This window comes from Phyllostomus hastatus, unplaced genomic scaffold (genome assembly GCF_019186645.2).
Source record: "Phyllostomus hastatus isolate PE091 unplaced genomic scaffold, TTU_PhHast_1.1 phas_scaffold_1066, whole genome shotgun sequence".
NCBI classification, from domain to species: domain Eukaryota; kingdom Metazoa; phylum Chordata; class Mammalia; order Chiroptera; family Phyllostomidae; genus Phyllostomus; species Phyllostomus hastatus.
Window position 1 is genome coordinate 14,742,203 of NW_025334004.1, and position 12,010 is coordinate 14,754,212.

The 12,010-nt window shown below is 49.2% G+C and overlaps 1 protein-coding gene across 2 annotated transcripts in view; it reads left to right on the forward strand.

The window, feature by feature from the left end:
• Positions 1 to 12,010, forward strand: part of SUFU (SUFU negative regulator of hedgehog signaling) — a 95,236-nt gene that overhangs the window by 48,600 nt on the left and 34,626 nt on the right. For both annotated transcript variants that reach the window (XM_045854212.1, XM_045854213.1), the window contains exons 4-6: positions 9,917 to 10,059; positions 10,936 to 11,021; positions 11,271 to 11,343. In XM_045854212.1, coding sequence (XP_045710168.1) covers positions 9,917 to 10,059; positions 10,936 to 11,021; positions 11,271 to 11,343 — 302 coding nt within the window. The remainder of the gene's footprint in view (positions 1 to 9,916; positions 10,060 to 10,935; positions 11,022 to 11,270; positions 11,344 to 12,010) is intronic.

Consider the following 12,010-nt stretch of genomic DNA (forward strand, 5'->3'; position numbering starts at 1 on the left):
GCACAAAGCGAGTGAGTGTCTGGGGTCTGCAGTCCGTTTCTGGGGGGACCACACCATTGCCACATAGTGAGCCATTCCTGAAAGGTCTGTAGCCCCCCCGGAGACTGCCTTTTGGGTGAGGGTCCTCAGAGGCTCCAGCAGCTCACCAGCCTCCCACCTGCCCTGCTGTAACCATGTAACAGAGTGCTCAGTTTCTGTGCTTGTAAAAGGGATTTTCCTTATAGTTCACTCTTTGCCTTTATGATGTGGCTTTGAGGGAGGGGAAGGAAGCTGGAGAGCCAGAGGTTTTGAGAAAATACATAGGGAAACAATTTTGAGTCTCCCCTGACTAGCTTTCTAATCCTTGGCAATTCCTTTGATTTCGAGGCAAAACCTTTAAGGAATATTCTTTGTGTTTCCTTTCAGTTTGGTAAGAACAAACATATCTCCTCTTGCTTTTTTGTTTTGTTTTTTATCAAGTGGAACAGTACACCTCTTTCCCGCACAGTGTCTTGCACCCACATTTTGCCAAATTAATATCACACAATTAGTTGAGAGACACTCTCAAACCAAAGTAACCATTCAAAGTAACTTTTCAAGTCACAAAACTGCATTCAGAACTTTAAAAAGGTTGAGGGGGCGGGGGTTAATTCTTGCTTCCACCGTTCGACCAGGTTGGAAAAACTTCACAACTGGCCACCATCCAGCTATGAAGAACTTTGCCTGCTAGCCATAAAAGCTCATAACACACGTACAGAGAATCGGTCTCTCTCCCTCTCCCGTGCATGGTCTGTTTGTTTTATTGTTATTTTTGTATTCTTACAGAAAGGCTTCTGTTTTAGCCTTCCTTGGGAGGAGTTTGATTTGAAACCCTGCGTTGGGGCTGTTGGGCAGTCAGGCTCCTAGGACCTCCTTCTCCGCAAGCATCTTGTCTGCTGTGCCTGCTGTGGGAAGGAGCAGGGATGCCCGATTCCGTTGTTCTGTACCTGCTGGGGCCTCCCAGCTCCAGAGGTTCCCACTCCTAGCCTCTCCTTGCAGCACTCAGATGTTAGAGGGGAGTCACCCAGGACGTAATTATTCTTTGTCCCCATGTGATGTGCATATGCCATTGCCCGAGACTGCCGTTAGTTCCTAGGGCAGGTCTTGCCTCACCACTGTGGCGAGGCTCTGAGCTGAGCTCTTAGCTTAGGTTTGGGGATGGGGTGGGGAGTAGGGGCGGGGAGGCAGGGAAGCACTCACTAACAGCTTCATCTGGATCCCTGCAGGGAGGAGAGTTGGTGTTACCAGGGAAAGATCTTCCCCAGTGAGAAGAGGATTGGTGGCCCTCCTTTGGTGGTTGCTGTCAGGTGGAGGTAGGGGCCTGGAGGAAGCTCTGGGACTTAGGGTGCTCGGACAGTGAGGGCAGTGCCCTTTGTAGTGCCTGGGGGCACCTCCCCACCAGAATGAGCAGTGACATCAGGCTGTCCTATATCCTGTGACCTCTTCATTTCTGGAAATGGACTAAGAGACAAATAGATTAGGCACACACAGCCTCACTCCCTTCCCCCCAGCTTGGCTCAGAGCCAGGAGAAAGCCCCTGGGCTTTAGAAATTAGAATAGGGTTATGTGAGGGACCCAGTGGGGCGGCGGGGGGGCGGGGGGGGCGGGCGGGCATGGGCAGACTAAGTGGCCCCAATTAGGAGCATCTGAGCTAGGCAGAGGCCAACAGGACTGACTTTGAACTTTACCTCCTCCACTGCCTCAGTCAGAGCAGGTTCATTTAGCAAAACCTCCAGGTTGTCTTCTCTCACTGTGGGGTCGTAAGTCTGCCTAGGCCTGCAGACTCGCGTTTCTGCTTCCATAAGTACATTTTAGTCTGTGGGCCTTTCGTTGGCTTCAAGGGGTTCTGGTGCAATCTCAGAGGACGCCCACTCTGGGCCCAGCTCCACCGAGCAACTCACGGTGGCTGCAGCAGTAGCTTCAACCTTCTTGGGAAGGAGGGTGTGTTTGGCAGTCGTCACATTCTCCCCGTGTGTGCTGGCTTCGTCCTGGGACTTTCCGGGGACGGGAGGGCAGGCTTCCTTCCCTTCCTTATCCGCGGTCTGTGTTGCCGAGGCCATGTCGGGCACACGTGGCATTTTAGAGAACTGCTAAGCCGTGCTAGGAACCAGCTCTGTCTTCATATTGTCAAAGTAATTTGTGAGTACCAAGAAGGGGAGAAAGATGGAGACTGTTTCTTGAAAGACTGTAATGGCTGTGCCATTGTTTGACCCCAAAGGGGACAGATTCCAGCCTGCCAGCCTACTCCAGGCCACCTCCTGTCCTCCTGGCCTTTCTAAAACACCTCTTGCAGAACAGCCGCTTGTTTGATACTGGACACAGGTCAGCTGGGTTTCCTGCCCCTGCCCTCTGTCCTCCGAAAGCGTGTAACTTACCCAGAGCACTCAAAGGGGCTTTTGACTCTGGGGCTTCGAGCTTCAGCCCTGAGAAAGCCACTCTCTTGGGCCCCCAAACACATTAACCTGTCCCCCTCAGACCAGGCACATCAGTTCTGACCACTGGGGTGGGGGCTGCCATTGCTTCCTGGACGACTGGGGAGAACATCACTGGGCCTGCACTTCCACGCAGAAAGGAGACAGTCATTCCCCAGAGTTGGGATGAAGAACTCCTGAAGAATATCTTTGTTTCGAGGTATTTCTAAGGCAGCACTCAGTATTTTGCAAACAATAGCCATTTTCTTCTGCAACCCATTTCACTAGGTTTTGCTTACTTATTATGTCTGCACAGTCCAACTTCAAATCACCGTAATAACTGAAGCTGGACGTTCAGAAAATGGGGGTAGGGTCAATTTGAGGGCTAGCTGGAATCTGCACCCCCATGAACCACCCCACCCCAGCTTTTAAGAGTTCTTGCCAGGGAGCTGTTCGCTGATGGGGAAGAGACATGGCGTGAGGAAGCCCTGTCGTCGGCTAAGCAAGGGGAGCGCTGTGCCTGGCGTTTCCCGGACACTCCGTGCCACCCCGCCGTGGCAGTGCCCCTCTGGTGAACTTGCGAGGCAAGCGGGAGGTTTCCGTGGTGGTTGGAGGCAGAGCTCGGAGAAGAGGGAAATGGCCTCCCCTGAAATGGCCTGCCTTCAGACCCCAGAGAGCCCCTCTGCTGTGTGGTTTGGGTAGGGATCCCAGAGATTTACATCTTAATTTCATAGTTAGGATACTTCGGGGAGCCAGAGAGGAACGGAGAGAGAGGAGCTCCTCTAACCACTGGACTGAACCCCCGCCCCCCCCCGGGCCTCTGATCGAGGCGTCATTAGCATTTGAAAACCCTCTGAAGGGGGCTGAGGGCTTCCTGGGGTGGGCGCTGGGGCCTGAGTGCCGCTGCCGCAGGGGCTCCGCACAGAATGGGGCCCGGCGTCCAGAAATAAAGACCGGACCGGACTCAAGAATGAGCCCTTTGTGGCTTTGTCCCAGGCTTGAAAACTGTGACCAAGGCCCTTTCATTGTTAAGAAAGACTTCCTTGGCCACAGCAGAGCTAGGAAGTCTTGTTCTCCCATCAGGCAGAGCTGGGGACGGAAACCTGCCCGGGGCTGGAAGGTGTTCACCCCCTGCTTTCCAGCCCTCTCTGGGGGCCGTTTGCTGCCTCCTCCCACGCCCTCCTTTAACCCCAGATGTGCTGGTCCCAGAGCAGCAGCTGGGTCTGTCTCCCTTTTCTGCCGTAGGGTCACCCCTCCCAGCTGCCTGAATTGCACTCCTTCCCAAATTAAGTGTACTTTTTGGTCATTCTTCATTTAAAGTTTAGGCTTACACAACTTTAAAAAAAAGATTGTATTTATTTTTATTTTTAGAAAGAGAAGGGAGAGAGAGAAACATCAATATGCGAGAGATACATCTATAGGTTGCCTCGCACACACCGTCGACTGAGGACCTGGCCTGCAATCCAGGCATGTGTCCTGACTGGGAATTGAACTAGCGACCTTTTGGTTCGAAAGCGGCATTCAATCCACTGGGCTGGACCAGCCAGGGCCACAACATTTATTTTTAAATAAATGTCAATTCTGGTTAACAAAAGGTCATGGCTTCCTACCTTTTCAGTCTTTTCCCTGTTTCCAGCCTAAGTCCCTTCCAGGTTTGGGGTCTCTTTCTACAGACCAGAGGTCAGCTAGACCTGGGGCACTCAGAGGGGAGGAGGGAACTGCTTTCTTAAACCAGGAGTGATGGTGCCACCTACTGGCACTTGCTGTTAGCTACAGGCTCTGTGGCTGGTCCAGTTTCCTAATAAAGGGATTAGGACCTGAGTGGGAATAGCTGTACTGTATTCTAGAACCGGAGTACTACCGAGCAGCAGTGGAGAGCACACTATTTCCTGCTTACAGGTGAGGAAGGAACCTTAGAAGCTGCGGTTGTACAAGTTGTCCAGGGTTGCAACTAGTAAGGGGCAAATAGGAACAGGGCTTTCCCAACTGCAAAATTAACCACCAGACCATGATTTGCCAAAGCCAGTGGGAGCTGTCGGTGGTAACTGGGCCGGGCACTCAGGCACAGGCATAGTGAGGGCTCCTCCTGCATCCTCAGAGCTCTGACTCAGCCCTGCTGATTCTGTCCGTTTGCAGTCATGCACACCTTAAACCTTGAGCCTTTCTTTGACTCTTATTCATTTCAGTTTTTATAGTGTTAGTAAACAACAGCATCTGTCCGATTTTAAATATTTTGTTTGCATTCAATTATTTTGAAGTTATCAAATTATCTTCTACTTTACGGTTAGCAGCACTGATTTTCCCTATTTAGTGTTGCGATAGGAAGTTTCCATTCACAGTCAGTTTGTTTAGGTTTTAAAAAGTAAGTCAGTTTTAGGGGGAAGAACACAGGTAATAGTACAGGTGGTACACAGATACATGTTACAAGTCCTGGCAGCGTTATGGATGACTCGGACATTTGGGAAATGTCACACTGCACCCGTCACCACGGACTTGACCATAACCTCGGGCAGCCTCGAGAATCATTTCCTCATTTGCAGAAAATGAAAATGTTGGGCTAGGCGAGTGTTCGGGTCGCACAGACCTGTAATGTGCTGTGACCTCTGGGCATGCGGAGTCAGGCTTCTCCCAGGCGGGGCTGCTTACCCTGAGGGGTGGTAGCAAGGGGTCCGGGGCCTTGGCCTTGCTTCCTGCACTTTGCCTTTTCCCCCAGAATCCCCGTTTGGCTTTCTTAGCATCTTTTTTGATATAATTCACATACTGTGCTGTTCACAGTTGCGAGACCATCACCACGATGAACCCTGGAACATTTTCATCACCCCCAAAAGCAAACTCACACCAGTCACTCCCCATTGCTCCCTGACCCTCCCTGTCCCGGGCGACCATGGATCTGTCTGTCCACGTAATCTCTCTGCCTGTGGTGGAGATTTCACGTAAATGGCATCACGTGTGGCCTTTTGTGACTGGCTTCTTTCAGTCAGTGTAATGTTTTTAAGGTTTGTTGTCAGCGAAGTGCAGCGTCAGTACTTCATGTATTTTTATTGCCAAAGAATATCCAGTCACGAAGATGCACCATATTTTACTCATCCGCTCACTGGCTGCCGGCGTTCGGGCTGTCCCCGCCTTTGGGCTGTCGTGAATACTGCCACGTGGACACGTTCTCACTTCTCTCGGGTAGACGCCTAGGAGTGGAATTGCTGGGCCGGATGATAACACCACGTCTAACATGTTATGGGATTACCAAACCCTTTTCCAAAGCAGCTCTGCTGTTTTCCATCTGCATGAGCAGTGTGCGACGGCTCCAGTGTCCCCACGCCCTCCCCAATACTTGCCCCTTCCACTGTAGCCATCCCAGTAGGTGTGAGCAGTGGTGTCTTACTGTGGTTTCAGTTTGCATTTCCCTAATGGCTAATCGCTCTGAGCATCTTTGAATGTGCTTATTGGTTATTGATATATCTTCTTTGGAGAAAGATCTTTTCAGATCCTTTACACATTTAATATTTTTATTACTGTCTTTTTGTTACGGAGCTGTGAGACTTCTTATATATTCTAGTTATCTATCAGATATGTGATTAGCAAATGTTTTCTCCATTCTGCAGGCTGCCTTTTTACTTTCTTTAGTAAAATAATTGTGGTTAATGTGTATAACACAAAACTTACCATCTGAATCATTTCTAAGTGTACAGTTCTGTGGCGTTAAGTACATCCACACTGTTCTGCAACCAGCATCACTGTCCCTATCCGGGACTTTTCATCTTCCCCACCAGAAACTCTGGACCCATGAAACCCTGACTTCCCGTCTCCCGCTTCCCCCAGTCCCTGGCAGCTGTTCTCCTTTCTGTTGCTATGAATTTGACTACCCTAGGTGCACATAAAGTTGGGTCACACAATATTTGCGTTTCTGTGACATAGCATGATGTCTCCAGGGTTTGTTGGCTTTGCAGCATGTGTCATAATATTCTTCCTTTTTAGGGCTGAAAAATAAACACCACATTTTCTTTATCCATTCATCCATTGACGGACACTTGGGCTGCTTCCCTTTTTTGGCTATCGTGAATAATGCTGCTGTGAACACGGGTGTGCAAATGTACGTCAGGGTCTCTGCTTTCAGTCCTTTTGGGTGCATACCCACAAAGAGAATTGCTAGATCGCATGATCTTTCTTCATTTAACTTGGAGGAACTACCATATAGTTTTACACAGCAGTTACACCAATTTACATTCCCTCCAGCAGTGCTCAGGGTTCCAGTTTTTCCAGATTCTTACCAACACTTACTATTTTCTGGGTTGTTTTTTGTTTGTTCGATAATAGCCATCCTGATGGATGTAAAGTGGTATCTCACTGTGGTTTTGATTTACACTTCTGTTCATTTTCTTGGTGGTACTATTCACAGCACAAAAGGTTTTAATTTCAGTGAAGCCCAATTTACGTATCCTCTCTGCTCCTTGTGCTTTTGGTGTCTATCTGAGAAACCATTGCCTAGTCTAAGGTCCAGAATTTACTCCCACGTTTCTAAGAATTTTATAATTTTAGCTTTTACAGTTATGCCTATGATTCATTTTGAATTTAATTTATGCTTATAACGTACAGAAGTGTTCCAGCTTGATTCTTTTGTATGTGGATATGCAATTGTTTCAGCACCATTGGCTGAAAAGACTATTTTCCTAGTTTGAATTGTCTTGGCGTTCTTGTCAAAAATTAATTGGCCATTAATTAGAAGGTTTATTTCTGGACTCTAACTTCTGTTACATTGACCAAATTTTATCCTTATGCCTGTGCCACACTGTCTAGATAATTGTAGTTTTGTAGCAAGTTTCGAAATGGAAAGATTGTCTTTCACCTCTGTTCATCTGTTTCAAGATTGTTTTTGCTGTTCTGAGTTCCTTCCAGTTTCATGTGAATTTTAGGATCACCTCGTGAATTTCTGCTAAAAAGGCAACTGACATTTTTATAGGGATTGTATTGAATCTGTTGATCAGTGTGGGCAGTATTACCATCTTCATAATATTAAGTCTTTTGATCCATGAACATGAATAACTTTCCATTTATGTAGGTCTTCTCTGGTTTCTTTTACCAGTATTTTATAATTTTCAGAGGACAACTTTTATATTTCTTCTGTTAAATTTATTCCTAAGTATCGTATTCTTTTTTTTATTCTACTGTAAATGGAAGTTTTTCAAATTTTATTTTCAGGTTGTCTGTTGCTGGTGTATTAGAAATACAAGTGATTTTCTTACATTGCTCTTGTACCCTGCAACCTTGCTGAACTTGTTTATCCTGATAGTTTTTTACTGGATTCCTTGGGACTTTCTATATGTAAGATCACATCATCTGCAAATACAGATAGTTTTCTTTCTTTTCCAAGCAACTTACATTTGTATTTCTTGTCTAATGGCCCTGGTCAGAACCTCTAATACAACGGTGGGTAGAAGTGGTGAGGGTGGGAATCTGTCTTGTTCCTGAGAGAAGCAGTTCAGTCTGTCACCATCAGGTAGGATGTTAGCTGCAGGTTTCTGTAGATGCCTTTTAACAGATTGAGGACATTCCATCCGTAGTCTGAGTGTTTTTATCATGGAAGAGTATTGGATTTTGCCAAATGCTTTTTCTGTGTCTATTGAGATGAGCATGTATTTTTTTTTATCTTTATTCTGTTGACACAGTATATTTAATTTATTTTCTTATGTTACACCAACCTTGCATGTTTTGGGTTAACTCCCACTTGGTCGTCGTGTATAACCCGTTGTGTAGGTTGCTGTGTTCAGCTTGCCTGTATTTTGTTGAGGATTTTTTGTGTCTATGCATCAGGGATATTAATTCTGGCTTTCTTTTCTTGCGGTGCCTTTGCCTTTGGTATGGGGTGATATTGACTTCATAGAATTAATTGTGGAGTGTTTCCTCTTCTTCTTCTTTTTTTTTGGAATAGTTTGTGAATAATTGATATTAATTCTTCTCTAAATGTTTGGTAGAGTTTACTAGTGAAGCCATTTGGACCTGGACCTTTTATTGTGGAGGAGGCTTTTAATTACTAACTCAATCATTTCACTATTGTATTGTTTCTAACTTGTAGAGAATGCAAACTACTAATAGGCATGCACTTCTGGAAAAAAAGGAGAGGGAATCTGGGAAGAGTGGGTGCAGAAGAAGTTTGGAGATTTGGGGGTTTCTAGTTGGCTCTGCCTGGAGTGGCGCCCTGTCTCCTCTTCATCTTTCCATGTCTCTTAGAGGAAAAAGTCTGTCTTCTCCCTCTCAGTCAGTGCTTTTGAGACCAGGACCAATAACCCTCAGGAAAAGTGGTGTGTAAGTTCACCTGACTCCGAGAAAGTTAGTATTCAGACCAAGACAATTGAGGGTAGAAGCTTTCACAGGCCTTCAGGCGTGTGTGTGTGTGTGTTTCCTGCCTTGCTTCGAATACTGGTAAAAAGCCAAAGTAAAGGGACATCAGCTGTTGAGATTCCCAGATCATATGCAATAGACCACAGTGAACTACCATACAGCCATTCAAAGAGTGAGGTAGCTTTCTGTGTGCTGATGGGAAATGATCCTAAGATACATGAAATACACAGAATGGGGTGCCATCACATGTATGAGAAGACCAAAAAATAGAAAGAGCCTGCAGGCGCATGCAGGCTGGTAAATGCAGAGCTCCTTTGGAAGGGCACCCAAGATAAGGGGCAGGGGTGGTGGAAGAGTTCAGACCACATGGGTGGTTTTTCTCTTGTGCTTATGCTACCTTCAACTCCTTAAGTCATGGGCCTTTGTGAAGTTCAGTGGTAAGGCTATGAGGTGGCCGCAGTTGTACGCTTCTGTTTGGCGGCCAGGGCACCGTGTCTGTGTCCTCGTGGAGACAGCCACCCCACCAGGCTGGACGTCTCTGCCGAGGTGTGTGAGGCTCGATTCACACCCCTGTCTGGTTCACGCCTCAGTGTTCTCACCTCGGGAACTGCTCCCGGAGTCCGGCTGCTGAGGGAAGCTGCTGGCAGATCTCAAAGGCCCTGCAAAGTTGGGTGTTCTCTTGAGCAGTTTCAGCAACGCAGAAACCTGGTCTGGTTTCCAAGGCGAACGGCTTTCCCTGCCCTCCAGTCTCCCTGTGGACTTGGGTTCAGGTGGCCCCACAATGAAGCACTTTATATTCTTTCTTGGTAGGCTCAGTCATGGCGCCCCCCCCACCCCACCTCAAACAAGTGGAGGTGCTGGGGAAGTGGAGCAGATGCCAGAAGGCTTTGGATTTGCCAGGCCAAACGAGCATGCGCACTAGCAGCCTGTCCTTTCCTGCTGAAGCCTGGCAGAACTGGCCAGCAGGAACGCGTTGGGTCTGGGGGAAATACCCACACTCTTTGCTCTCATCTGTGTGAATGTTTCCCCTCCTTCACAGGGGCTACCTTGGAAGCCTGGGGAGCCTGCCAGCTGGGGCTTCTCAGATCCCAGGTTGAGTTCTAGGTCTGGATGCAGGGCCTCGAACACCGAGGATCCTCCTGTCTCTCCCACAGAGAACACCTTCTGCAGTGGGGACCATGTGTCTTGGCACAGCCCTTTGGATAACAGTGAGTCAAGAATCCAGCACATGCTGCTGACAGAGGACCCGCAGATGCAACCCGTGCAGACACCCTTCGGGGTAGTTACCTTCCTCCAGGTGAGGCACAGATTGGGCGTGGGCTTGAGCCTCTCCTGTGGGAAAAGTCCCGGGAGGGCAGGAGGGTTTGGGTAAGGGAAGTGCAGGAAACGGAATTCCTTGGTCCTCTCCAGTTTTCTCCTCCCTCTGTTGGTTTGTCAGTTCGATTCTGGCAGTCTGATTGAACCTGCGGAGATGGGAGAGCGGGGAAAGGGGAGGGCCGTTTGGGTAGGAGAGAATGGTTGTAGCTGAGGCGGGTAACAGAGGGAGGTGTTTCGGTGAACTACTGAAGACCCTGGCAGCCGCAGGCACAGGAGCGCCCAGCAGGAGTGCAGTTCTGGGGCGTGTATCCCCCCCAGCCGCAGAAGGCCTCCTCGTGACCCTGATGGGGCCTGTGTGAAGGTCCAGTTGTGTCTCTTAGATTTACTGAGGGCTCGGCCCCTGATAAGGAAGAGAGCTTTCTGCCAGCTGGTAGGACCCTTCGGTTGTCGTTTCCAGCTTAAAGGGTCCCAGGATCTCCTGTTTACATTCCCCACGATCCTAGACCAGGCAGGAACATCTCCCTGGGCCTCCCCTGCTTCACTGGACTTGGGCTCGGGACCCATCCTGAGTTGGCAGCGCCCCGATTTTCTCCTTCGCAGTCTACGGCTAGACTTCATGTCACCAGACACCCGACCTCTCATAACGGGGCAGGAATCAGGCCTCGGTGCCACACTGTGGACCCATCCATATCCAGCCAGGCAGCTCCTCCCTCCTCAGGGAGCCAGCCCCTGACACAGGTCCTGCCCGTAGTCTCATCCCTGGAGGTGGCACTGACAGGGCCTGGGTGGCCGATCTTGTGGGTGGGTGGGAGGAATGGCCATTAACACACCATGGCACCTTGTCCCTGGGTCTCAGATTGTTGGCGTCTGCACTGAGGAGCTCCACGCAGCCCAGCAGTGGAACGGGCAGGGCATCCTGGAGCTGCTGCGGACGGTGCCCATGTGAGTACACCCCCTCCCTGCCAGGCGGGCGCCTGCCTTCCCAGGCCTGAGGGTGGGCCTCCCTCCTTCCCCCACATGTGGGCTTTCCCTACATTGCTGTCCAGGCACTGGTTTTTCACATCGGGGCTTCCTGACAACTCGCTCCCTGATGGCCCCCGACCACTGACCACTCCCTTGTGTTCTGGGGCAGCAAACAGGGCAGGCCACAGGCCCAGCCCAGACCCTCCTGCCCCCTTTCTTTGTCCACAGCGCTGGCGGCCCCTGGCTGATAACTGACATGCGGAGGGGAGAGACCATATTTGAGATCGATCCACATCTGCAAGTATGTCTTGAGTGAGGAAAACCTTTCTAGCACACTGTGCCTAGGCCTCTTCCAAATAACACTGGCTTTCATCCTGGGAAAACGGAGGAGCTTTATTTGTGAGTGAGTAGAAACGTGGCGTGATTTGGGACTTGTCCCCTGAATTCTGCAGGGCACATGAGGGAGCAGAGAGTTCAGGCCAGGAACGGTGGTCTCAGACACATGTATTTTTGCATTTAAAAAGGATGATTTTATTGTATGCAAATCATATGTCAATAAACCTGACTTTAAAAAAAGAAGATCACTGCAACTAAATCAATATATAGTTAGATGTTGCTTGCCCAGTATTCCCCTTCCCACTCCCCGCTTCTGTGAGGAACACGGACTTTCCTTCAGGGAGCCTCCCACCACTGCCACCGCCACCCTGTAACAGACGGAGTGGGCACTGCACAGCCCAGCTGCAGTGGGCAGCCCTGATTGAGCTAATGATCTTAGACCCTTTTTAGATGCATTTCCTTCTTGAGCAGGCAGACACCAAGCTCCTTCCCTGGGTAGTAGGTTGGCATCTCTTGGTGGGTAAACGAGGTGTTTACACATACGGGCTGCAGTCGCCCACCCACGTGGCCCAGCTGTAGAGTTTTGATGTCATCTTTGGTTTTTTAGAAGAAGCACTCTTTTTGCATGCAGG